This window comes from Chiloscyllium plagiosum, unplaced genomic scaffold, assembly GCF_037043375.1.
Source record: "Chiloscyllium plagiosum isolate Xiang-an unplaced genomic scaffold, Cpla_swu_hap1 HiC_scaffold_4, whole genome shotgun sequence".
Classification (NCBI taxonomy): Eukaryota; Metazoa; Chordata; class Chondrichthyes; order Orectolobiformes; family Hemiscylliidae; genus Chiloscyllium; species Chiloscyllium plagiosum.
This window is the reverse complement of record NW_028270142.1, coordinates 110,251,160-110,279,057: the sequence shown is the minus strand read 5'-3', so window position 1 is coordinate 110,279,057 and position 27,898 is coordinate 110,251,160. Positions and strand designations below refer to the sequence as shown.

The 27,898-nt window shown below is 41.0% G+C and overlaps 1 protein-coding gene across 5 annotated transcripts in view; it reads left to right on the top strand.

The window, feature by feature from the left end:
• nbeal2 (neurobeachin-like 2) overlaps nucleotides 1-27,898 on the top strand; it is a 239,977-nt gene that overhangs the window by 89,758 nt on the left and 122,321 nt on the right. For 3 of the 5 annotated variants that reach the window (XM_087986593.1, XM_087986595.1, XM_087986594.1), the window contains exons 5-13: nucleotides 6,815-6,942; nucleotides 9,825-9,907; nucleotides 13,338-13,423; nucleotides 17,862-18,168; nucleotides 19,719-19,825; nucleotides 21,474-21,560; nucleotides 24,060-24,143; nucleotides 26,463-26,561; nucleotides 26,992-27,566. In XM_087986593.1, the coding sequence (XP_087842719.1) occupies nucleotides 6,815-6,942; nucleotides 9,825-9,907; nucleotides 13,338-13,423; nucleotides 17,862-18,168; nucleotides 19,719-19,825; nucleotides 21,474-21,560; nucleotides 24,060-24,143; nucleotides 26,463-26,561; nucleotides 26,992-27,566 (1,556 nt within the window). The remainder of the gene's footprint in view (nucleotides 1-6,814; nucleotides 6,943-9,824; nucleotides 9,908-13,337; nucleotides 13,424-17,861; nucleotides 18,169-19,718; nucleotides 19,826-21,473; nucleotides 21,561-24,059; nucleotides 24,144-26,462; nucleotides 26,562-26,991; nucleotides 27,567-27,898) is intronic. The other 2 variants (XM_087986597.1, XM_087986596.1) reach the window with 1 other exon arrangement.

The following is a 27,898-nucleotide window of genomic DNA, read 5'->3' as shown; positions in this document are numbered from 1 at the left end:
GCTATCTTTGCTATCAGTTTCCCATGAGGGGCCTTATCAAAAGCTTTGCTAAAGTTGAAGTAGACTACAACAAAATCATTGTCCTCATTTACACACCTAGTCACCTCTTCAAACAATTCAGTCAAGTTGGTCAGATGTGACCTTCCCTTAACAAAACCATGCTGACTGTTTTTGATTAATCATTGCCTCCTCAGAATTATTTTTAGTAGTTTCCCCACCCACCAAAGTTAGTCTGACATGTAGTTTCCTGGTTCATCCCATGTTCCCTTCTTTAATAATGTCCTCCTTACTAATTACAATTCTTCCATGTTTAGTGTCATCTGCAAATTTTGAAATTGTTCCCTGTACACCAGGATCTTTATCATCTGTACATATCAGGAAAAAAATGTCTGAATACCGATCCTTAGAGAATTCTGTTAAAAATCTTTACCACCCCAGAAAGGAAGTACAATTTGATAAATTTTAGATTATGGTAAATTGAGGGGTGTATTTACCACATAAAAGAATGGCAACAAAATATAAGCAGGTATTAATTAGCTCAGAGAATGGGCATGTAACTGGAAATGTGCCAGGCGATACATTTTGGTTGGAAGGTTAACCATTCATTCATGTCTGCTCTACCCAAAGGCAGGTCCTTGACTCATTGTCTGCTGATGCTTCATTCTGAGCGATTTTTCTTGGCAGCTTTTTGTTTTTTGCTGTGGGTTCTTATTGCCTTTCAGTCTCATGAGGCATGGTAAAGAAGCAGCTGCGAAGTCCACCTCACTCAGAGCTTGAATCAAACCTACGTTGTTACCATAGAACATAGAACAATACAGCGCAGAACAGGCCCTTCGGCCCTCGATGTTGTGCCAACCTATGAACTATTCTCAGCTCGTCCCCCTACACTATCCCAAAATCATCCATGTGCTTATCTAAGGATTGTTTAAATATCCCTAATGTGGCTGAGTTGACTACATTAGCAGGTAGGGCATTTCACGCCTTTATCACTCTCTGCGTAAAGAACCTGCCTCTGACATCTGCCTTAAATCTATCACCCCTCAATTTGTAGTTATGCCCCCTCGTACAAGCTAACATGATCATCCTAGGAAAAAGACTTTCACTGTCTACCCTATCTAATCCTCTGATCATCTTGTATGTCTCTATCAAATCCCCTCTTCGCCGCCTTGCCAATGAGAACAGGTTCAAGTCTTTCAGCCTTTCCTCATAAGATCTTCCCTCCAGACCAGGCAACATCCTGGTAAATCTCCTCTGCACCTTTTCCAATGCTTCCACATCCTTCCCGAAATATGGGGACCAGAATTGTACCCAATATTCCAAGTGTGGCCGCACCAGCGTTTTGTATAGTTGCAGCATGATATTGCGGCTCCGGAACTCAATCCCTCTATGAATGAAACCTAACACATGGTGTATGCCTTCTGAACAGCACTATCCACCTGGATGGCAACTGTCAGGGATCTATGTGCATGGACACCAAGATCCCTCTGCACATTCACACTACCAAGAATCTTTCCATCGACCCAGTACTCTGCCTTCCTGTTATTCTTCCCAAAGTGTATCACCTCACATTTAGCTGCATTGAACTCCATTTGCCACCTCTCAGCCCAATTCTGCAGTTTATCCAAGTCCTCCTGCAACCTGTAACATTCTTCCACACTGTCCACTACTCCACTGACTTCAGTGTCGTCCACAAATTTACTAACCTGTGACTAACCTAAGTCATTCATAAAAATTATAAACAGCAGTGGTCCCAAAACAGATCCTTGTGGCACACCACTAGTAAGTAACTGGACTCCAGGCTGAATATTTTCCATCAACCACCACTCGCTGCTGCCTTTCAGAAAGTCAGTTTCTAATCCAAACTGCTAAATCACCGTCATTCCAAACCTCTGCATTTTCTCCAACAGCCTACCATGTGGAACCTTATCAAAGGCTTTACTGAAGTCCATGTACACCACGTCAACTGCCCTACCCTCATCTACATGCTTGGTCACCTTCTCAAAAAACTCAGTGAGGTTTGTGAGACATGACCTGCCCTTGACGAAACCATGTTGACTATCTGAAATCAAATTGTTGCTTGCAAGATGATTATAAATCTTATCTCTTATAATCCTTTCCAAAACCTTTCCTACAACAGAACTAAGGCTGACTGGTCTATAATTACCTGGGTCATCTCTACTGCCCTTCTTGAACAAGGGCACAACATTTGCAATCCTTCAGCCCTCTAGTACTAAACCTATAGACAATGATGACTCAAATATCAAAGCCAAAAGCTCTGCTATCTCCTCCCTAGCATCCCAAAGAATCTTCTGATAAATCCCATCTGGCCCAGGGGACTTGTCTACTTTCACTCCTTCTAGAATTGATAACACCTGTTCGTAACTAACCCTCGATCCTTTCTAGTCTCATATCTCATACCTCATTCTTCTCCTCAACAGTATTCTCCTTTTTCCTGAGTGAAAACGGATGAGAAATGTTTGTTTAGCACCTCTCCGTTCTCCACAGGGTCCACTCTCAACTTCCCACCTGTCTTTGGCCCTATTCCTACCATAATCATCCTTTTATTCCTCACATACCTATAGAAAGCTTTACGGTTCTCCTTTATTCTAATTGCTAAAGACTGCTCATGTCCTCTCTTTGCTCCTCTTAACTCTCTCTCTTTAAATACTTCCTAGCTGATCTGTAACTCTCCATCACCTCATCAACACATAAACCTCCTTCTTCTTCATAACAAGAGATGCAATTTCTGTAGTAAACCACGGTTCCCTTATCTTATCACTTCCTCCCTGCCTGACAGGGATATACCTATCAAGGACACGCAATTTCTGTTCCTTAAACCAGCTCCACATTTCGATTGTCTGCATCCCCTGCGTTTTGCTACCCAATCTATGCATCCTAATTCTTGCCTAATCGCATTATAATTGCCCTTGCCCCATCGATAACTCTTGACCCTTGGCATGTACCTATCCCTTTCCATAGCTAAACTAAACATAACTGAACAAAGGTCACTCCCTCCAAAGTGCTCACCTCCAACTAAATCAAACACCTGGCCTGGTTCATTACCAAGTATCAGATCCAGTGTGGCCTCCCCTCTTGTCGGCCCTTTGACACACTGTGTCAGGAAACCCTCCTGTACACATTGGACAAAAAACTGATCCATCCAACGCACTGGAGTTATAGCATTTCCAGTCAATGTTGGGGAAGTTAAAGCTCCCCCATGATGACCACCCTGTTCCTTTCACTCCTACCCAGAATAATTTTGCTAATCCTCTCTTCCACCTCCCTGGAACTCTGCAGAGGCCTATAAAAAAAAAAAAACTCCAAGCAGTGTGACCTTTCTTCTCCTGTTTCTAACCTCAGCCCACGCTACCTTAGTAGATGAGTCCTCATCAAAAGTTCCCTCAGTCACTGTTACACTATCCTTGACCAACAAGGCCACACCTCCCCTCTTTTACCACCTTGCCTGTTGTTAATGAAAGATCTAAACCCTGGAACCTGCAACATCCATTCCTCACCCTGCTCTATCCATGTCTCTGAAATGGCCACAACATCGAAGTCCCAGGTACCTATCCATGCTGCAAGCTCACCTACCTTATTTCGGATACTTCTGGCGTTGAAATAAACACACTTCAAACCACTTCGCTATCTGCCAGCACATTCCTGTGACCCTGAAATCCTGTCCCTGACCTTCCTACTCTCATCCTCCTGTGTACTGCAACTACACCTCCGATTCCCATTCCCCTGCTGAGCTCGTTTAAACCCACCCAAATAGCACCAGCAAATATCCCACCCAGGATATTAATACCCCTTGATTCAAGTGAAGACCGTCCTGTTTGTACAAGTCCCAACTTCCCCAGAATGAGCCCCAATTATCCAAGAACCTGAAACCCTCCCTCCTGCACCATCCTTGCAGCCACGTGTTCAGCTGATATCTCTCCCTATTCCTTGCCTCGCTATCACGTGGTGTGGGTAACAAACCAGAGGAAACAACTCTGTTTGTTCTAGCTCTCAGCTTCCATTCTAGCTCCCTGAAATCCTGCCTTACATCCCTATCCCTCTTTCCACCTATGTCGTTGGTACCTGCATGGACAATGACTTGAGGCAGGTCGCCCTCTCCCTTCAGGACCCCCAAGACACAGTCCGAGACATCACGGACCCTGGCACCTGGGAGGCAACACATCAACTGTGAGTCTCGTTCGCTCCCAACAAACCTTCTATCTGAGCCTCTAACTGTTGAGTCCCCAATGACACACACTCTCCTCCTTTCCTTCCTTCCATCCTATGCAACAGGCACAGACTCTGTGCCAGAGACCTGGGCCCCACTACGTACCCCTGGTAAGTCGTCCCCCTCAACAGTATCCAAAACGGTATACATGATTTTCAGGGGGACGACCACAGGGGATCCCTCCACTGACAGTTTTTTTTTCCCCCCTTCGAACAGTCACCTAGCTTTCTTCGTGCCTAGGAGTAACTACTTCCCTGTAACTCTTATCTATCACAGCCTCTGCCTCCCAAATGATCCGAAGTTCATCCAGCTCCCGCTCCAGTTCCCTAACATGGTCTTGGAGGAGCGAGAGTTGAGTGCACTTCCTGCAGATTTACTTGGTTGGGACACAAATGGCGTCCCTCACCTCAAACATCATGCAGGCGGAACATTGCTCTCCCTGCACTGCCATCCCTGCTAGTCCCTTTATCACAAAGTAAAAAGAAGCGACGCTTACTTGATATGTCACTGGTCTTTAAGGTTAGAGGAGGTGGTTGGGTGGGAGGCCTTACAAAGGTCGGGTCTTTGGTTGAGAAAACACTGACTTATATAGCTGGATGGAAATAAAAATAAGAAGTCCCTCCTTTCCCAGAAACCTCTGCTCTCTGACTTCAAATTTAAAAGCACAAATCAGTGATTCACTGCTCCCAGCAGGCTCCTGGTGTAAGCTCCCGCCCTTAGAGTTGCTGCTGCCGCTGAAAAACAGAAATGGAGGACTCCCGCACTCGTAAGTTTTTAAAGGTTCGAATCAGTGACTCACCGCTCCTGGCAGGCCCCATTATTCTGAACCATAACCAACTGATTTTCCTGGTGCCTTGAATAGGAAGATTTAAGGAGGCCATGTAATTTATGAAAAATAAGTGTCTAATCAGTCTTGGTGGAATGAGGAGATGCAAATCACTTAAAGAAGTAACATAGATTGATAAAGCTATTAAAAGGCAAGCAAAGCATTGAGATTAATTTTTAAATTTTAAAGCAGACAAGTTATTTTAAGCTTGTATAGAACCTTCTTTATAACACCTTGAAGTAGTAAGAACAGTGCTGGTCTCCACAATTAATGACATAACAGGAACTGGAAAAGGATGCAAACAAGATTTACTGGTATGATGCCTGAACTGGTGTTGTACAAAAAATATCTGAACTCCCACCCCACATCATCTCTGTAGCCATGTTGGCATGTAATGTATCCTACTCTTTTGACTCTAACTAGCATGTGGCACTAGTAGGCATCCTGAGATCACTTCCTTTGAGATCCTACTTTGTAACTTGCTTCTTAACTTCTTATATTGGACTTTAACCTATGTCATTGGTACCAATGTGTACCACTACCACTGACAGTTTGCCCATGTACTTCAGAATGCTCCAAGACATGTTTCACCTGAGGACCTGGGAGGCAACATACCATACTGGAGTTTCATTTGTGGATACAGAAACGTCTACTTAATTCCCCTTACAATTAAATCATCTATTTCTGTAGTCTCTCACACTTATTCCTCTTCTCCTGTGCAGCATTGCCAACTGAAGTGCAACAAATTTGGCTGTTGCTACTTGCATCTGAGGGGCCATTCTTCCAATAGTATAGAAAGCAGTATACCTGTTTTGCAAGATAGTGGCGATAAGGGATTCCTGCACTGCCTGCCTAGTCCAATTGCTCTGCCTGGTGGTCATCCATTCCGTGTCAGCCTCTCTAAGTGCTATTCACAATACTCCCGTAAACCCTATAGATGCAAACCTCAGCTCCAAAGATCGAGCTTCCAGGAGCTGCAGCTGGAGACACTTCTGCACATGTTCTGGTCCCAGACACTGAAACTGTGCCCAACTTCCCAGTTACAACTGCAGGAGCTCATCATGGCCTTGAACTCTCCTTCCATGACTTACCTCTTCAAACCCTTTGATTGCTCTGAAAACTAAATCACTGCAATTACTCGAGAGCCCTTCTTCCCTGGACCTTTGCATTGCCCTTCCAATGTGTCAGTCTATAACACTCAGTCGAGGTCAACTCTTTGCTGATGTATTTTGGGCAGACCAAAGAGTATCTTTCACTGAGTTGGTGGCCTTCTGGACGTAGATGATGTTTGTCTCTGTGTGCATCTCTGGGAACAGCCCACGGAGCAGAACAGAATCTGCGTAATGGAGCTGCTCAGTACAAATCTGATGTATCTCTATCCAGACCCTTTTTGCAAAGAACTTTTTTCAGACTGCTTCACTTAAGATGCTGATTGTGGGACAGTTGGTTGAACAGCTTATTTGCAGAATGATGCCAGTAACTTAATTTAATTCCTACATTGGCATAAGTTACCATGAAATACTCTCCTTCTCAATCTCTTCCATCGCCTGAGGTGAAATCACCACCAGTCATCTCTTCCTAATGAGAAAGCAACCCTTTAGTCTGGTAGGACTATGGCAACTTTACCTTTTGCCTTACTCATATGTTCCATTCCAAATGCTTACACATCTTACCTTCAAGGAGCATTGTGGGGAAAACAAGAAGAAATTTTAAATAAAGATATACTTCTTTGTTAATTCATTTTAATTTGTGTTTACTTCTAGTTAAAGAAGGGAGCACAGGAGAAGGGTTTATCAGAGAACTCAAAGGTCGAGCAGTTAACCATGTATGCACTGCACCTCTGTGAATGCCTCTTTGACCCATATCAAATCTGGAGGCGGCACTTGGGGGGGTAAGTATACATGATCTATGTTCAAGTCTATTATTTAACAGATGTCCTCTTCTTACTGTTGACTGCATGAGCTTGAGGACCAGTTATCTTAATGGTTTGTTTCCTGATCTTCCCATTTCCAATATTCCCTAAAACTGAGCTAATTAACACCCATCCAAGTCTCCAATGCCCTTCTTTCTATTCACCCTTGACCTCACTCAGTTCCATGCATCCTCGTGAATTCACTTAAAGATCATTGTCCTTCATTTATCACTGACCGATCTTGGAAAACTTTATGATGTACTTTGTTAGTTTGAAGTCTGATCATCGAAGCTAGCATTTCTTCTCCTTGCCCTATTGCTTCAATCTGAATAAAGAGTCAACAGCTTTTATGTGGAATTAGTTTTACTGATAAGGTATATTACATAAGGATCTAGTCAAAATAATTTAGTTTACTGATACATACACTTTGAATTTCAAGAAGTTTTAAAGTTCATTCTAATTGTCCAAGTGCCGTGGTGGAATTTGAACACTCATTCTCTGCATTAGTTAAGAGTCATTTTAAATAACACAACTTTAAATGACACAACCACGACACTTCTTCACACTTTCCAATCTAATCTGAGCTGCTTTGATTTACTAATTCATTTTTCTAAGTGCCTACTAATTTTCAGTTGGAGTAATTATTCGAAAGTTTCTTCTCCACCAAAATTACAGATGGGTCAGTATTTTCTGAGTTTATTCCTCTCCCCTTATGTTTGAATGTATGTAAAGCTTATAATCCTTCAGTCTTCTGGCACTGTACAACATATAACAAAGATTAAGAAATTTTAACCAGAGACTCTGCAATTTCTGTTGTGTAAAGGCTTTAGGATCCAGAAGAACCTCCGAATAACCTAATTAGTCAGATAGAAAATACATCAATCAAAGTTGGAAGATTGTTTAAATGTGGATAACAGTTTCTTTTTAAAAAAAAAACGAAGCTCTGAACTAGATATTTTTCAGATTACCCTAAATAGTAATAAAGGTTGTGGTTCTGTTCGCCGAGCTGGAAATTTTTGTTGCAAACATTTCATCCCCTGTCTAGGTGACATCCTCAGTGCTTGGGAGCCTCCTGTGAAGCGCTTCTGTGGTGTTTCCTCCGGCATTTATAGTGGCCTGTCCCTGCCGCTTCCGGTTGTCAGTTTCAGCTGTCCGCTGTAGTGGCCGGTATACTGGGTCCAGGTCGATGTGTTTGTTGATGGAGTTTGTGGATGAGTGCCATGCTTCTAGGAATTCCCTGGCTGTTCTTTGTTTGGCTTGCCCTATAATTTCCAGCTCGGCGAACAGAACCACAACAACGAGCACCCGAGCTACAAATCTTCACCCAAACTTTGAGTAATAAGGGTATCAATGGATATGCAGATGGAAATGTGGAGTTCAGGTACAGGGTTCACTTTTGATATTTTGATACAAAATGGTAGAATAATGACTTCTCCCTTCAACTCAAACCAGAAAACTGCCAGTTTTTTTCTTTCAGAATATCAGAATTGAGGCCATTCAGACCATCATACTTGCAACTGGTCTATTACCTAGTGCCAATTTCCTGCCTTTTCCCTATATTCCTGCACAGCATTTCTGTTGAAATAATCATCCAGTGCCCCCTTGAATGTCTCAATTGAACCTGCTTCCACATTTCTACACTGCATTCCATTCCCGAACTACTCACTATGTGAAAAAGATTTCTCATGTCACTCTTTCAACCTTTGCACATTACTTTTAATCTATGCCCTTCTATATTTTTCTCTTTTACAAGTGGGAGCAACTTCTCCCTATCTACTCTATCCAGCCTGCTCATGATTTTGAAAACATCCATCAAATCTTCTCTCAGCCACCTTCTCTCCACGGAGAAAGGCACCAACTTCTTTAGTCTATCCTAATGACTGAAGGTTCTCATTCCTAGTATCATTATTGTAAATTGCTTCTGCACTGTCTCCAATCATCCACATCTTTCTTGTAATGCATTGCTCAAGTTTGTACATAATACTGGAGCTGAGGTTTAACAAGTGGCTTGTATGAGTTTGACATTGCCTCCTTGTCCTTGTACTCTGTTAATAAAGTCAAGAACACTGTGTTTTACTAAGCATTCTCTCCATCTGTTCTGCTGCCTTCAATGATCTGTGCATATATCCATCTAGGTCCCTCCACTCCTTCACCTCTGTTAGAGTTGTACCACCTTTTTTGGTTTGTCTTTAAATGTTCTTCCAACCAAATTGCATCACATCCCACTTCTCTGCTTTGAGCCTTATTTGCTACCTATCCGTCTACTCCACCAATTCATTTTAGAGTTCCAAGCTATTCTCTTCATACTTAACAATTCTTCCAAGTTTGTGACATCTGCTAACTTTGAAAATGTTCCGTGCAGACCAGGATCCAGATCATTAATATATATCAGGAAAAGCGAGGGTCCAGTCTACTGTTACTGTAGTAGTATACATTGTTTTCTGGGAACATTGATGACTGAACAATTGATTGCAGCAATTTTCTTACTGGCAACGAGTGAGAATTTTATTCTAAACCAATATTATGTTTTGTCTTTAGCAACATGCTTGCCATACAGAGGGTGGGTGACTAATTTCTTACCACACCCTTACATGAGTGGTGACCAGTGAACACCCTAAGGGGCATGGCTATCTAACCCGGTTAATGTAAATGCTCACGATTGATGGCTGTGTTACTGGTTTATCAAGTTTTGTTGAAATTTGTAAGTCACTACTTGCTTTTGACTGTTTGTGAGAAGGTGAGAAATTTTATGTGGCAGGACATGTAAGCAGGTGTGAGGCTTAGATTATTGATCTGCTTGAAGAGCTTAGCTGTTCACATTAAGCCTCCTGAAAGCCTAACTATGATCTTCTTGGTTTTAGAGAGATTATCAGTTCCATGGAAAGGAGTAAATATAAATTTGCACCAGCTGTTTTACCTCAGGAATTTAATACATTCTTCCACGGTGAGTAAAACTGGGAACTTGGGCAGGAGCAGAGGGTTAGGAGTGTTACATGTGCGGTATGAATGTGACAGGTGCCTGACAATAACAATCTCCCTTTGAAACTCAATGACATTATCATCGCTGAATCCTCTATCATGAGCCACTGATTCCCCTAGCACCACCATCTCCTTTTATCGTGTATCAGAAACTTAACGGGATCAATCACACAAATATGGCGGCTAAAGGAACAGGTCAGAGACTTGGAATTCTATTGTGAGGAACTCACCATCTTACTCCACAAAGCCTGTTCATTATCTAAAGGCATGTGAAGGATTACTCTCCACTTCCCAGGATGAGTGCAACTCTTAACAACACTCTTGAAACTCAACACCATTCAGGACTAGCAACTTTAAAGATTCACTCCCTCCACCACAATGACAGCAGAGTGTATCCTCAGCAGGATGCCCTACAGCAACCTGCCAAGCATCCTTCCACAGCACTTTCCAAATTAGCAATCTCTACCATCCAGCAGACATAGGCAACAGACACGTAGGAACACTGTTACCCGTAAATTTCCCACCAAGCCACACAGCTGTTCCATCTCTGTCACAGGGAGCCCTTCAAGTCTGGTCTGCCATGCAATATGTTCATGGCTGATCATTCAGTGCTGTTCCTGCATTTTGCCCCATAACCTTTGATCCCTTTAACCCTAAATCTATGTCCAGGTCTTTTGTTTTTATAACGCATTCAATGGTTTGGTTTCAAACACCTTCCGTAGAAAAGGATTCCGCCACACTCTGGGTGAAGAAATATCTCCTCATTTTAGACCTAAATGGCCTGCCCATATCGTCAAGATGTGACCCCTAGTTCTTGACTCCCCAGTCATTGGAAACATCTTTCTTGTGTTTTTACCCTGTCTAATCGTGTTAGCTTTGTATAGATTTCTATGAAATCCCCTCTCGTTCTTCTGAACTCCAGTAAACATAGTCCTAATTGATCCAGTCTCTCTTTATATGTCAGTTCTGCCATTCCTGGAATCATAATGAAAAAAAACTTCATTGTACTCCTTTCATACTTCCTCTGATGAGGCGATCAAGACAATGCACAATACTCCAGGTGTGGTCAGACCAGTGTTCGGTATAATTGCAGCAAGATATCTCTGCTCTTGTACTCAAATCTTCTTGCTACGAGAGGTTGGGGACTATAAATATAGAAAAGAGGAGGTGGACCTACTCTGCTATTCAATATGATCAAGTTTAATCATCCAAATCAGTACCCTGATCAAGCCTTCTCCACACACCCTTTGATCACTTTTATGCTAAGAACTATATTTAACTGCTTGAAAATATTCAACATCTAATGCTTCAACCACTTTGAGGCCAATATACCATTTACTTTCTTTACTATCTGCTGCATCTGCACACTTATTTTTATCCACCTCATTTTTATCCACATTATACTTCATCTTCCATGCATAGGCCCACTCTCTTTCAACCTACCCAAATCACACTGTAGCATCTCTGCATCCTCCTTACAGTTCACCTTCCCACACAGCTTTGTGTCATGTGCAAACTTGGAGATATTAGATATGGTTCTCTCATCTAAATCATGAATATAGTAAATAGCTGATCCTAGTACTGGCCCCTGCCGTGCCCAACTAGTCACTGTCTGCCACTTGGGGGAAAAAATAACCCATATATTCCTATTGTTTGTTTCCTGTCTGCCAGCCAATTTACTATCGATGTTACTGCACTAAGTCCAATCCCATGCACTTTATGCTTACTTAATAGCCACTTACTGGGACCTTATCAAAAGTCTTCTGCAAGTCCATGTAAGGCACATCCATGGTTTCCATTTATCGATTTTACTAGTTACGTCCTTGAAAAATTCCAGTAGATGTGTCAAGCATGATTTTTCTTTCATAAATCCATGCTGATTCTGCGCATTCTTGTCACTACTTTCCAAGTACTGTGCTAATAAATCTTTTATAATGGAGTTGACCATTTTTCCTGTTAACCAGTTTTTTATTCACTGTTTTCTCTCTCTCTCCTTTTTAAAATAATGGATTACATTAGCTACCCATCAATCCAGAGGAATTGTTCCAAAGTCTATAGATCTTGAAGGATGAATGCCAATGCACCCACTATTACTTCGGGCCACTTCCTTAAGTATTATGGGATGTAGATGACCAGACCTTGGGGATTTGTTGGCCTTGAATCCAATTGATTTCTCTAACCCCATTTCCCTTCTAATATGGATTTCCATCAATTGCTTCCTCTCACTAAACCCTGTGTCCAATATTTCTCTTATTTGTGTCCTCTTTTGTAAACATCGAACCAGTGTATGTAAATAGTCGGTCAGCCATTTCTTTGTTCCCTTTGTTCCATTATAAATGATTTAAGGGATCTCTTGACTTATCTATAGAAAGTTTTATAATCACTTTGTATGTTCCCCATAGATTATTCTCCTACTGTTTTTCCCATCTTAATCAATCCCTTTGTTCTCCTTGGCAGAAAGATAAAATGCTCCCAATCTTCAAGTCTCCTGCTCTGTTCAGCCATTTATATGCCACTTCCTTAGGTCTAATACTATCCCTAATTTTCTTTATTAGTCATGGTCAGGCCACCTTTCCCATTTTATTTATTTTCCAGGCAGGAATGAACAATTGTTGCAGTTTTTCCATGCTCTGCTTAAATGTTTGTCATTGCTCATTTGCCATCATCCAGTTAAGTAATGTTCCCCAATTTATCATAGCTAGCTCGCACCTCTATCCTCTTTCACTAAGTCAAAACATGAAACTCCCTTTCAATAGCACTACTCTTAGGCAATCCCTTGGACTCTGTTTTGATCGGTTCTGAGATGATTGATAAGATCAACGTGCAATTTGCAGACTCTGTCATGTGCTGGTTTTGTGGTGCTTGGAGAGTCATGAAGGACAGTTGACAAGATATTGCTGATCCTTCAGGAGACTGATGTCAGACACACACATGACACATTTTTGTCCAGCAGAGCTGGTTAGCACCTGAAGGCTGGGCATGTTAGCTTGTCCAACTGCTATTGGACTGCCTTTTTTGCCACTTGATTTGGAGGATCTTGCAATGCTGTCTGGTGCCTAGGGTCTGTTGTCCAAGTCTCTGGAGCATCTGGAGCACTGCTGTCTGGTCAACAATGGTGTGTCCACATTAGATGGACTGCAGCAGTTCAAGACGATTGCTCGGTGCTACTGTATTGAGGACAGTTATGGATGGGCAACAGTGCTCACATAAAATGTCCAGGATGAGTGAGGATCTTCTGGTGTGTTCACACTCATAATGTACATTTAAAATATCATTTCTCCAGTGGTGTTTATTAAGAGAGCTTGATTCTGTGAAGACTTTATTGTACAACTTCATTTTACATTCCTGGAACTACTCTAACCACTGTATATTTTATTTGTTCATAATCCTCACAGAAAGTTTCAAGGACAGCCAGAGTTTGCCAAAGACAATCCACCTAAGAATTTTATATCTTTATGGAGCTATTATCAGTGGAAGTAAGGTAAAACAAAGCTTGAGTGTTGATTGCACAGCTGAAATCTGGGAAAGGTTTTTCATTGGATATGTGATTCCCCTCACTTCCCTGAAAAAGAGAGAACTTGTGTTTATCCATGATTTTTAGACCTTCAGGAAGTCCCACAGTGCTTCACAGTCAGTCAATTATTTTGTAAACAATTTATACACAGCATGGACCTGTTGGCATAATTTGAGAAAGGAATGTTGTACAGTCTTTTTGTGTTCAAATTTCTTTGTCTCTCCGTTTTTAATCTTAACTGCGAGGATTGTTCAAACTTGCAAGCTTGCCATCCAACGCACCCTTTCCTGTCACCAGTATTTCCATTGATCTGCAAGTAAATTGTAACGTTCTACCTAATCCATGTTGCTGCTCAATCGGTGTATGAGCTGTATTCCCATATCCACATTGTAATTCTAAATGCTAAAATGATCTCTCCAATTTATGACAGCTTGCCAATCCTTGTTTAATAAAAGATTAAACAAAAACAGAATTTGCTGGAAAAGCTCAGCAGGTCTGACAGCATCTGTGGGTCCGGTGACCCTTGGCCTCAGAACGTCTGAGGAAGGTCACCCAGACCTGAAACATTAACTCTAATTTCTCTTCACAGATGCTGCCAGACCTGCTGATCCTCGCCAGCACCTTCTGCTTTTGTTTCTGATTTACAGCATCTGCAGTTCTTTTGGTTTTTCTGGAATAAAAGATGAGATTAATGGCCGGAGGAAACCAATATTTGAGCTTTAAATGAGGATAATGAGTCCAGATAGAGAAGGGGACAGATTTGACATGGTTTTGATGAGTGAGGCAAAGATCATGTCACAATTGAAGAATAGGTTGGGCAGGTACAAAGAAACATGGGAATAAACTGAGGCAAGTGAGATTAGAACTAACACCACAGGATCATAACTCAGCTATTCCATTATAAGACTGTCTGCCATTGAATTAAGATAGGGCAGTGCTCAACTCAACTCCATTTATTTACCAAAATAATTTACCAATTATAGATGCTGTTGATACAGAACAAAAAGAGAAAGTGATGGGAAAACTCAGCAGCTCTGGCAGCATCGGTGTAGAGAAATCAGAATTAACATTTCTTTGAAGAATGGTCACTGGACCTGAAATATTAAGTGGCAGCATCTGTGGGAAGAAGACAGACTTAATATTTCAGGTCCAGTGACCCTTCTTCAAAGAAATGTTAATTCTGATTTCTCTACACAGATGCTGCCAGACCTGCTAAGTTTTTTAGCAATTTCTGTTTTTACTTCCATTTATATACGTTTGATTAATTTCCCTTCATGAAAAATCTATTAATCACTGGCTCAAAATGTTCAATTGATCCAGCTTCCATTTACTTTTTGCGAGAAAATTAAAAATTTTCACCATTTTTGTGAAAAACATTGCTTCCTGATTTCACATCTAATGGTTCAACTCTAACTTGGAAATTGTCATCTTGTTTGACTCCCCCTCAAGTGGGGAAAAAAAAGACTGCCTTTATTTTGTTTTACCTTTGTCATTTTAAAGACCTTGAACAAATCACTCCTGAAGGGAATGCAAATTGAGTTTACACAAACTGCCTTCACCTTGAACCCATTATACCTTGACTACTGCTTGTGCAGAGAATAAACTCCAACATGAGCCAGTTGGGATGAACATCCTGTTTCCAAGACGTATCAGCACCTTACAGTGAAATCATTGTATATTGAAGTTTATAAAGTTAGATCACAAGGATAATTATGGTGTTTGAAGGAGGCCTTGCACATCCTGGTCAAATATCAATGTATTTCTTTGATTTGGGAGTTTCTGTCTCCATTGTTTTGGTTAGAATGTCATGCCTCTAAGAATTCTCGTGCGTGTCTTTGTTTTGCCTGTCCTAGATGTGTGTGTTATCCCAGATGTGTGTGTTGTCCCAATCAAAGTGGTGTCCTTCTTTGTCTGTATGTATAGAAACAAGTGATAATGGGCCATGTCTTTTGGTGGCCAGTTGGTGTTCGTATATCCTGGTGGCAAGTTTCCTGCTAGTTTGTCCAATGTAGTGTTTTTTACAGTTCTTGCATGGTATCTTATAAATGACGTTAGTTTTGCTGGCAGTATCTATTGGATCCTTGAGGTTTATTAGTTGCTGTTTGTGTGTTGGTTGGTTTGTGGGCTACCATAATGCTGTTCACTCCACCAAGAATTCCTGAACACCATCAAAGTCACCAAGAATGAAGAGGATGAAGTAATGGTCTACTTTGACATTACAGGCCTATTCACATCAATTAACATTAACCTGGCCAAAGAAACACTGGCATCACTACAAGGAAAACTAGGACCACAAACACGAGACAGTACCAACTTCATCAGCAAAGACAACATCCTCAAACTAGTAGACCTATGCCTCACCACCCACTTCACATTCAATAACAAAACCAACAAACAAGTCAATGGAATACCTATGGGATTACCAATATCAGAGCTCATAGCGGAAGCAGTAATGCAGAGACTTGAACAAGCTAGCAAGTTTTGAGATGATTTCTGGCTCAGGTTGAGGTCCTGGATGTATTTGCTCACTGAGCTGGTAGGTTCGTTTTCAAACGTTTCGCCACCATACTAGGTAAGACCCTACACAGACAACAAGGAAAACTAATGTCATTTACAAAATACCACGCAAGAACTGTAACAAACACTACATTGGACAAACAGGCAGAAAACTAGCCAACAGGATACATGAACATCAACTAGCCACAAAAAGAGATGACCCACTCTCACTAGTATCCTTATACACAGATGAGGAAGGACACCACTTCGACTGGGACAACACATCCATCCTCGGACAAGCCAAACAGAGACATGCACGAAAATTCCTAGAAGCATGGCATTCCAACCGGAACTCTATCAACAAACGCATTGACTTGGAGCCCATTTACCATCCCCTGAGAAAAAGAACAGGAAATGACATCACCAAGGAAATGATATCACCACAGGAAATGACACCACCAACCCAAGGGGGAAAGCGCTCATAAATACAAAGCAGGCCATTCCACCAGTGCTTCATCTGGAAGCTCACTGATGATGTTTCCTGTTATGGTGATGAAACGTCTGAAAACGAACCTTCCAGCTCAGCGAGCAAACTTGAACAAGCTATCCTCCCATCTATCCAATCCCAACTTTGGGAACACTATGTAAATGATACCTTTGTCATCACAAAATGGCGCAAATTAGAGGAAACATACAACACCATCAACAATATCCTGACTGGCATAAAGTTCACAAAAATGAGAATGACAACAGACTCCCACTCCTAGACATGACAGTTGAAAGTACAGTTAACGGAGAGCTTCAAACCAATGTCTACAGAAAATCAACAAACACAGACCAAATACTTAACTTCAGAAGCAATCATCTCAACACCCACAAATGGAGCTGCATCAAGACATTATTTCAATGAGCTAGATCACACTACACCACCCAAGAACTAATGGAATGAACTAATGAACCTCAAGGATCCATTAGATACTACCAACAAAACTAATGTCATTTACAAGACACCATGCAAGAACTGTTTTTTTTTAAAAAAAATTACATCAGACAAACTAGCAGGAAACTTGCCACTGGGATACATGAACACCAACTGGCCACCAAAGGACACGACCCACTATCACTAATTTCTGTATATACAGACAAAGTAGGACACCACTTTGACTGGGACAATCCACACATCCTAGGACAGGAGAAACAAAGACATGCACGAAAATTCTTTGAAGCATGGCATTCTAACCAGAACTCTATCAATAAACACGTTGACTTAGATCCTATCTACCTTCCCTTGAAAACAAGAACCGGAAATGACATCACCCACCTTAAGAAACCAAGAGCTATAAATAGAGAGGGTGGGGCTTACCACCAGCGCTTCACTGGTGATTCTCACTTATGATGTTACCTAGTATGGTGACGAAACATCTGAAAATAAACCTTCTAGCTCAGCAAGCTAACTTACTTATCTATTCAATGATGTTTATCCTTATTAATCTCGCCAATGATGCCTGTCAAATCTATTACATAGAAGCTAAAGCACAGAAATGGCCCAGTTGGCCCAACTGGTTTATGCTGGCATTTATACGGTGTGTGAACAATCTCCCATTCTAATTTTCTTTTCATGCCCCTTCTCTCTGTGAGGAATGTAGTAACTGCTGGATTAAAAGAAAACACTCTACATGTGTCAGCCCAAATACTGAGTACGTAGTTAACTTGACAGGGATATTTGAATTCACTTTTGTTATCCAATCATATACAAAGGTCTTACATTCTGGATGGTATCTGTCAGAATGAACTACTTGCCACTTAATATAAACTGCGTAACTTTCATTGCTTTGATTTAGTTCTATTTTACACAAGATCTCTCAATCCTGGAGAACCAGATATCAGTCTGTCTGTTTTCTCCATATAGCAAAATGCACTACGAGCCATCACCCCAACCTCTGTCGAGGTGCTTATGCTGATTCTCAGGACCTCGTGTGACACAGGAACTCAGGAGCCGAAGGATACCCGGATGTTGCAAGTTGGCTTGAAGTGTCTGATTGGAATGATCCACATTCTCCACTCTAGCAGCATTGACCAGAGGAAAGTAACAATCGAGACAATATTGGACAGCTACTTTAAGTTGTTGAATGCTGATAGGCCATTGGCCGTGCAGGAAGAGGGGGCTAAAACCCGGTTAGAGGATGGCTTCATCACCCTACGGATCAACATGCTCAGTAAGTGAATTTATTTTTGTTCCTCAATTATTCAAGATTATGCTTGATGCAGGGGTTATTTGTTTTTATTGATTCCCAGCCAGGTGTGCCCTTGGCTGGATCAGTGTTTATTGATCATCCTTAGTTGCACAAATTGATCTGCACCAGCATTTGTTAGGTGAACAGGAAGCAAGGGCTTAAATGCAGATTAGATGGATATCGATTAAGATATGTTTATATTTATAACATATGGGTAATTTGAGGCATGGCATAGGAGTTAAGAGGTGACATTGGATCAATTGTTTCTAAGTCATAGAGCCATAGAGATGTACAGCATGGAAACTGACTATTCAGTCCAACTTGTCCATGCCAACCAGATATCCTAAATTGATCTCGTCCCATTTGCCTGCACTTGGCCCCTATCGCTCTAAACCCTTTCTATTCATATAGCCATTCAGATGCATTTTAAATATTGTAATTGTACCAGCCTCCTCCACTTCCTCTGGCAGCTCATTCCGTACACGCACCACCCTCTGCGTGGAAACGTTGCCCTTAGGTTCCTTTTAAATTTTTTCCCTTTCACCCTAAACCTCTGCCATCTAGTTCTGGTCTCCTGCACCCCAGGGAAAAGACCTTGTCTATTTATCCTAACCATGCACCTCATGATTTTATAAACCTCTATAAGGTCACCCCTCAGCCTCCGACGCTCCAATCTATTCAGCCTCTCCATATAGCTCAAATCCTCCAATCCTTGTAAATCTTTTCTGACCCCTTTCAATTTTCACAACATCTTTCCTAAAGGAAAGAGACCAGAATTGCACACACTATTCCAAAAGTGGCCTAATCTATGTTCTGTACAGCCACAACATGACCTCCCAACTCCTTCGGCATTTTAAAGACTTTGGGACATTATGTTCAACAACTTCAGACCATGACCTTTGTCCTCTACATTGACTACAAAGATCCCCCCTAACCATCTCAGATTTTGCTTGTCTTGTTGGATTTGCTTTCAGATTTTCACACCCATTTTTGCATCTCAGTCACTCCTCCACCACCATTAGCGCTTCCTTTTGTTTTGTGTTCTGGGCATCCTCACCTGTCCCACTTACTCCTTCTCCCCCTTTGTGAACAATGTAAAAAGAAACATTTTTTTAGCTCTGAATAAACTTTTTATTGGACATGAAATTTAAACTGTTTCTATCCCCACAAATGCTGCTAGATCTGCTGAGTTTCTCCAGCTTTTTCTGTTTTTATTTCACATTTTCTTATTTCAGATTCAGACTTTATTCCAAACATCTACAATATTTTACTTTTTATTATATTCGGATGTTTTGTGGAAAAATTGGTAGGGATTGATTAGTGCGAATAATCAACACCTCCGTTGTTGCCGTATCGTGCAACTACAAGGACAGTTTTAAGGCAAACTGGGTGAAGCTTTTTATTTTGCCCAACAATTCTTATGTTGTGGTTTTGGGGAACCATGGTACCAACTGAGTCACTGTGGATTGTCGATGCTGCACCTTTATCTGTCATCCCTGCAGTGATGTTCGATTGCACGTTTTGTATTGCAGGTGCTATCTCTGAAATGTTGAACTGTAAGGATCGGCCTGTGCTCCAGGCAGTGTTCCTTAATAACAACTGCTTTGAGCACATTATCCGTCTCATCCAGAACAGCAAGGTATGGACAGCTAACTTTCCAGTTCTGCCTTATTGCCGGACGTTGTCTTGTTGCTCTTTTACTTTTCAGGGTCCTTAAAAGTGAAGTTCAAACCTTGAAGGTGAAGTAAATCCTGTTGTGTAGTTGAAAAATTAAAGCAAGTAGCTCTCAGAATCTTAAAGTCAAATTTGCACCTCAAGATAGATTGAAAATTGGGTAACATCCCTTAACATTTGTTACCTCAATTTTCTCCTCCTTTTGTGGGAGGATTGTTGGGAAAAGCAGGAATGTGGGATTAAATGGATATCTCTTTCAGAGAGCCACTAAACTTACAATTGTCCAAAAAATAGCCTTTTGTGTTGCAAGATTCTTTTGATTCCAAATCTCCTGGTGCTCTTCTGGTTATTGGCTGCCATTCACTACCCTTTGTTCTTTGTGTATCTAAGTCTGCTGCTATACCTGTATGCAGTGGAGAGTAGAATCATCCAATTATCATTGGATTCCTAAAATCATGGAATTTCCGTTTTCACGAGCATTATTTGAGAGGTAATTTGGCAGAAGGGATTACCTGCCATTTTGAGAACCTATGTAATTTTTCTAAAGCAGCAAGTGTGTGTAAGTGTGCAAGTCTTGAGTATATGTGCAAGTGATTTTTTTTAGATTTTTTTAGATTAGATTACATTAGATTACATTACAGTGTGGAAACAGGCCCTTCGGCCCAACAAGTCCACACTGACCCGCCGAAGCGCAACCCACCCATACCCCTACATTTACCCCTTACCTAACACTACGGGCAATTTAGCATGGCCAATTCACCTGACCTGCACATCTTTTGGACTGTGGGAGGAAACCAGAGTACCCAGAGGAAACCCACACAGACACGGGGAGAATGTGCAAACTCCACACAATCAGTCGCCTGAGGCGGGAATTGAACCCAGGTCTCAGGCGCTGTGAGGCAGCAGTGCTAGCCACCGTGCCGCCCACAATTGAGTGCCAACATGTAACACTAAACAGGAGCAAGCAAGCCTGATTGCTGCCTCATGAGTGTGTGCGTGTAAATGAATGCATGAGTGAGTGAATTAAAATGTGTAAATGAAGATAAGTGTGCAACGAAGTGTTTGTGTGACCTCCGCTAGTCTACAAGAATATTGCTTTATGCATCTTGTAAAGAAAGTACTGTATTTCGGGTGAATGTCAATGTGATGAAAAGTAAGATTTACACAAAAGTAGTATTATGATCTTCAGTTTAGTAGCTGCACAAAGCATGGGATTCAAGACGTTCTACAATGGCTGCTTTGAAGACAACAGTGAGATGAGGAAACTTCGGACCAGTTGATGGGTTAATGCAACTTTTAAAATTGCAGCGCCAGCTCTCGCCTGTTATGGTGGGATGTCTAAGGAATCCCTGGACAAGTTCATGGTTAATATGGTTTCTGGGTGAAACAGATGAGCACTTTGAACAAAATCTCCATGACCCTCAGTATTTCCACCCTAATGTTTTTAACCTGAGGGTCAGCATTAAAGATGATTGATGTTTGCACTGTCGTGTGTTATGCAAGCTTTGTCTGGTTTCTCATGTCATGTTTTTTCTCCTTTTTTTTCTGTTTTTTGTCGCTTTACCAACTCTTCCCTGATTCACCCACCCACCCTTCACCCTCTCTTTTGACAGCTGTATGTAAGCAGTAGGTCTAAGGATGACAGCAAGGGTGGGAGTGATCTTGCCACTCAGTTACTGACTGAAATCAATCTCAGCAAGGTATTACTGGCGATGCCTATACTCTGGGAGAAAATGGCCAGGCTTGATTTCAGCATGATGTGATCAGCAATTGTGAAACTTACTCCTCTTCCCTCCAATTTGTTTCTATCTCTCTCGTTCTCTTATTTAGTTTTATCTTTCTGCATCTCCTGTACTCTACTTCTGTTACATTCCTTGTGTATCCCAGCCTCTATCTTTTTCTATTCTGCTCCCATTGCCTTTTTCTTTGTTTTACTCTTTCAGTTTCATTGCTTTCTTCCATTGCATGACCTTTCAATTTTTTTTTGTTTCTGTTGCACTCTCCCTCTTCATCTCTGACCTCTGCTTTTCAGTTAATTTCTCACCTTTTTTTGTGTCCTGTGTTCTTCCTTGCCTTTTCTTATTGTTTTCTGTCTTTCCTCTCCTCCTGTTTTTCTGTCGCTCCTTTTTTTTTGCCCAATCCTTTCTTTATACCCTCCACCTCTACAACTTCCCTTTATTATCTTACCTCACTGATTTTGTTTCCTACCCTTTCACTCTTCCTTAAAATGATCTAGCAGCTAGTGTAACTTCATTACTGGAAAAGGATAAACCTTCCTTTAGATAATGCAATAGAAATTTGAACAAGAAGGAATTATTAAATATAAAAGGAAGGCTGTAGCATGCTGACATCACCTGGTTGCTGGAGATGCTGATCTTGCCTCTTGTTCTGTGTTTCGTAAGTCTACTAATCCATATTATTTTAGCTGCTTTATTGAAATTCAAGTTAATGACATCACCCCACAACAAGAATGTGTAAATATTTGATACAGACTTCATTCATTGGCAATAAAAGATACTCTGATACTGCACTGTGATACAGTATCACATAATTACACTCTTGCCTGTTTGAGCTAATTAACGAGTGTCAGAATTTGCATGATATGTTTGGGCAAATTCGTTCACGTTTTGAGATCATTAACCTGCTGAGGACATTGGGTGATGAACATCGTCTAATTGGGAGCAGAAATGTGCTGAAACATACATTAGTGATTGGGCAAAACTGGAAAATAGAGTTCAGTGTATCAGAGTTCCACTTTGAACCATGAATTGTAAATATTTTATTAATGATGGGAGTCTAGAAATTTGGAATCACAAGGCATCACAACACAAGTGTTGACATGTGTATCACTGAAAGCTAGTGAGCAGATACAAAATATAACTTTTTTTTTAAAGAAGAATATCAAGGGGACAAGAATATAGTAGTGAAAAAATGATATCCTTTTGTTGCATGCAACCTCAGTGTCTGAGGTTCTATGTTCTATATTGGGAACTGTGCCTCAGGAAGGATATACTTGCCTTGGACACAATATGGTTTCACCAAAATGACAGCAGAGCTGAAAGGATTAAGTTACAAGGTCAGGTTCATTGACTTGTATTGCCTTGAGCATAGAAGTTGAAGTGATGACCTAATTAAAGTGTTTAAAAATCATAAAAAGATTCCATTGGGCAGGTAAGAGAAAAAAATCCCTTTGTTGGGGAGTCCAGAATCCAAAAGAATGTAATCTAAAAATTAGAACTAGCCTATTCGGGCATATTGGGTTAATTGAGATTTTGGAAATGAATCAAGATTGGGTAAGGATATAAAGGGATAGAGGCTAAATGCAGGTTCAGACTGTGTTATCAAGTTAAATGGCAGAACATACTGATTGCCTGAATTCTTACTCTGTTCATGTACTTGTTTGAGAATTGCGAGAAAGGGCTTGCAAAATTATTGGGCTTAATAGGAAAATTGAGGTTTCTTAAGAGAAGGAAAACTAAATAACTTAAAGGAAATACCGTGAGGTTGATGTAAGGTTGTGGATGACACTCGCAGTCTACAAAATATCATGATCATCAAAATCCAGAGGTGGTGGATGATCTCTGCAACAGGAAGGAACAATGTGATCTGAGCAGATCTGTTGTGGTGTGATGTTCATGTTTTAAATCCCACTAAAACTCTTTACATGTTTTCATGATTTCATGTCTTGGTGAATGTAGTGTATGATGTAGCGTCACGGTGATTTGTGTCTTCCATGATCCAATTGGACATTGCTGGCTATGATCAGAGGACTAGGAAATTTGTTCTCTACCCATCATGGTTGAATAAGTTGCCTATATGAAGGTATTAATCTTTCCCTGGATGTAGTGTGTCAGTGGCAAAGCCGACATTTACTCCACATCCTTAGATGCCTTTGATAAGTGGTGGTGGAATTTGGTGTATTGTTTGTTATGCCATTTCAGAGGGCAGATACGATTCAATTATGTTGGTGTTTTTTTCCAAAAGCATCAATTGTAGAAAAATGCAATTTCAGTTCCTCCGAGGTAAATTTAGATCTTGTCTCCTCATTGTCTTTACCAAATGATCCTCTTGAAAATATGCACACTGTAGCCAGCCTGGTTCTTGTGATGGATTGTTGAAGCCCAATATTATAATGTTCCTATTTGTACGGTGATGGTGTTACTTTGATTTGACAGTACCACTTTGTGGTTCCTTTGCAGGTATTTGAGAAAGAGTCAGACTCCATCACAGTGCATGCTATCAGAGTGCTAACAGCGATAATGAAGAACTCGCCCTCTGCCAAGGTATGTCTGTCAGGAGTGCCAATGTCATGGACTGCTATTCAAAGATTTAAGCCAGACAATAGGTTTGGCAGCATCTGTGCAGAGAAAGAGTAACATTTTGAGTTGATGACCTTTAATCAGAATAGGGAAATATTAGAAGTGGAATAGGTTTTTAAATAGGTCAAATGGGAGATGGAGAAACAGCAAAAGGGAAGTGAAAGGCATGCAAGATTAAATGAGAGTGTTTGTCAGACAAAACCAACAGGATTATTAATACAACAAGTTAAGAAACTAAAGTCATGTCTAGAGGCAGTGCAAATGGCTTGACAATGATCATCTGGCAGAAGGCAAAATCGAGAGAATCAAAGTAAAGCTTCAACATACAAAGAAATGGAAACCAATGACAGGCAAATTATGATCTGAAATATTAGAACTTCCCTGGAATGTTGGAGGCTGAGGGATGACCTTAGAGGTTTGTAAAATCATGAGGGGCACAGATAGAGTAAATAGACAATGTCTTTTTCCCTAAAGTCCAGAACTCTAGGGCTGTGGTGAGAGGGGAAAAACTTTAAAAGGAACCCGAGGGGCAAGTTTTTTCATGCAGAGCCTGGTGCATGTATGGAATGAGCTGCCAGAGAAAGTGGTGGAGGCTAGTACAATTAGAAAATTTAAAAGGCATCTGGATGGGTCAATGAATAGGAAAGATTAAAGGGATATGGGCTAAGTGCTGGCAAATGGGACTAGATTAGGTTAGGATATCTGATCTGCATGAACAAGTTGGACCAAAGGGTCTGTTTCCATGCTGCAAATCTCTGTGACTCCACAGCCCTGTTGAATTTCGAAAGCTGTTACGTGCTATTCCTGAACCTCCTTTAATCTTCAGTGGAATGCTGGAAAGATGTATTACCCCATGCTCAATGATCTACTATTTGTATAAGTAAACCTGTGATGTGGTACATTGTCAAAGGCCTTTTGATCATTTAAGCATGCTGTATGGACATGTTTCCCTAGATCCACATTGCTTGTTACTTCCTCAGGGAATTCTGCGCATAGCTGTGACAATTTGAATCATTTATCTTGTGGGGAGTGTGACCAGATTGAATCAGTGTATGTAACCATGATTTTAATTTATATCTCCAGATGAGAAGAGATGTGAACTTGGGTCAGCATGATTGTCATCCTGCAATGTTTTTGGCTCCATTCTCATAGGGTGCATTATAGTGTAAAATTATAAATGGACTAGGTTTTATATCACATTTATATCTTCACAATGTCTAATTTTGCTTCTTTTGGGAGACTGTTGATCCCTCACTTCTCACTATTCCCACCCCTTCAATGATTTAGCTCATTATCTGTCTTTCACTCTCAAAATTCATTCTTTAAAGTTCTGTTTCAAAGGAGAAAATTGATTATCTATTAAATAAGAATGCATGGAGTAATCTGAATGACTTGAACATTACTTTAGATAATGAGTCAAAATGGTTTCACTCATCTTTCTGAGGGAGCTTTCTGCCATGTTCTGTTAGAGGATACATGTGAAAATGCTTTCAATTTTGAATCATTCCTGTTTTGAGTTAGTTTCTACTTCTCTCAATAATATTATACGGTACTATTTTCTATTGATCTCACTATCCAATGCTCCTCTTCCAAGCACAGCAAAAGTTTGAGCATGAAATAAAAAAAAATAATTTGTGTAGTCCCAAGGAAGTCTGCTGTTGTTAGAAATAGCAAGAGCTTGTTCAGGGAGTATAGAAAGGTCAAGAGGTTTGGAGAGGGAAGTCCAGAGCTTGGGGCCAGAATAATTGAAGGCACAGTTTCCAGTGTTTGAACAAAGGAGATGGGGGATGTTCAAAGGCCTTGGCTGAACTTTTGCGTGAGGCATCAAATTGAGGCCCCATTGTCCTGTCAGATGGAGACAAAAGATTCCATGGCATTATTTCAAAGAAAATTTGGGGTATACTCTCAGTCAGTATTTATCCCTTAACTGTTATCACTGAAACAGACCATATGCTGATTATTTCATTGTTGCATGTAGAACTTCCTGTCTACAGATTGGTTGCCATACTTCCTTATGTAGCAATAGTAAGCACATTTTAAAAGGACCTGTTTGGTTATATAGCTTTTTGCCATGAACTGGGGCATGAATGGCAGTCGGCCATTTAATAAGTAGAATTGCAATGTTGTGAATTATTTTGATTGTACAAGATTTTGTTAGTAGATACAGAAAAAGAAAGATGTTCCCTGTTCTGCTAGAAAAATGATTTTGGTTCTTTGCAATGTTTGCAGCTACTCAAATTATAATAAAGTAATTAACTTCTGCTTTGAATCTTTTGCCAACAGGAGGTATTCAAGGAACGGATTGGTTACTCTCATCTCTATGAGGTGCTGAAAAGCCAGGGGGAGCCAACAAAGCAACTCCTGCAGGAACTGATGAACATGGTAAATAGTTAGTTCTGGAATGATTTAAGCACAGTCTGAGGCCACAGTTGGAATGAATGTCCTACAATATGCAGGAGTTCAAAGTTGGTTTCCACTCTTGACCAGTTTCCATTTTTATTTCTAGTTGAGGGTAATGCTGGCCAGCTTGCTGTATGTTCTTGCCCCTCTTTGCTCTAGGGAGGTACGAATGCTGTAAGTTCTAGCAGCAGACCTACGTTATGGCTGAATGGTTTTCAAAACACATTGGGCTCAATTTCTAAACCAGCCATGAATGAGTCAAGCACAGAAATAAACTAGAAGTGCACCATTACGATCCTATTCCCATTGGTGGAAAGGGTATTGACACCATTTGGAGAGTCTTGCAGCGCAGTCATAATAATGACACAGACTCCAATCAGTGCACCTAACAATGATTCTCTTATGTCTGCAGGCTACTGAGGATGAGAATATGACTTCCCTCAACACGATCAATAATGAGCAGGCACTGTTGATCCTGGTGCAGTGGATTCCTGACCTGGAATCTCGCAATCTACAGATCTTTGTCTCTGATTGGTTAAAAAAAGTGTGTGGCGCTACTCTTCGGACTCGCATGACCTGTGTAAAGGCTGGGGTGTTGAGCGCCACTCTAGCATCATTGCATTGCCACTCACGGCTCGACAGGAAGTGTGGCGAGAATCTTATTGACTTGCTACAGGTGCTGGGTAGCCTTTCCATTCAACCTGGAGAACTCCGGCAGCTCATAAAACTACTTCGGACTACAGATGCAAAAGCACATCCGTACTCTGCCCATGTCATTCGGGCCTTATCAGCCATGGCGAAGAAAGATGGATCTGAAAATGTGCTGCAGTACTTTGACCTGACTCCCAGTATGGCAGGAATAATGGTTCCCATCATTCAGAAGTGGCCGGGTAATGGTTTTGCTTTCCACACCTGGCTCTGTCTGAATGAGGAGTGGGAGGATGGTTGCATGTTCAGCAGGAGACCGAAACGAAAACAACTGTACAGGTAGGAATTGAGTTATAATTCACCTGAGACTTATTCGCCCACAGAGGTGTCATTGTCCTTCCTCTACACAAGTAAGAATAGTGAAGTGTCACCCAGCTCACTGATCAGAATTAACAACTTGTACAACATGGATGTCATAACAATTGTTTTTTAAAATATAGAGTTATTGGCCATTCAGACCATGTTTTGTCATTCAGTAAAATCATAACTTATCCAATTGTGGCCTGAACTCCACTTTCCTGTCCAATCCCACAAACTTTGATGCCTTTGTGGGTCAAAAACCTGCCTAACTTGACCTTGAACAATTTTAGTAACCTGGTCTACGCCACTGT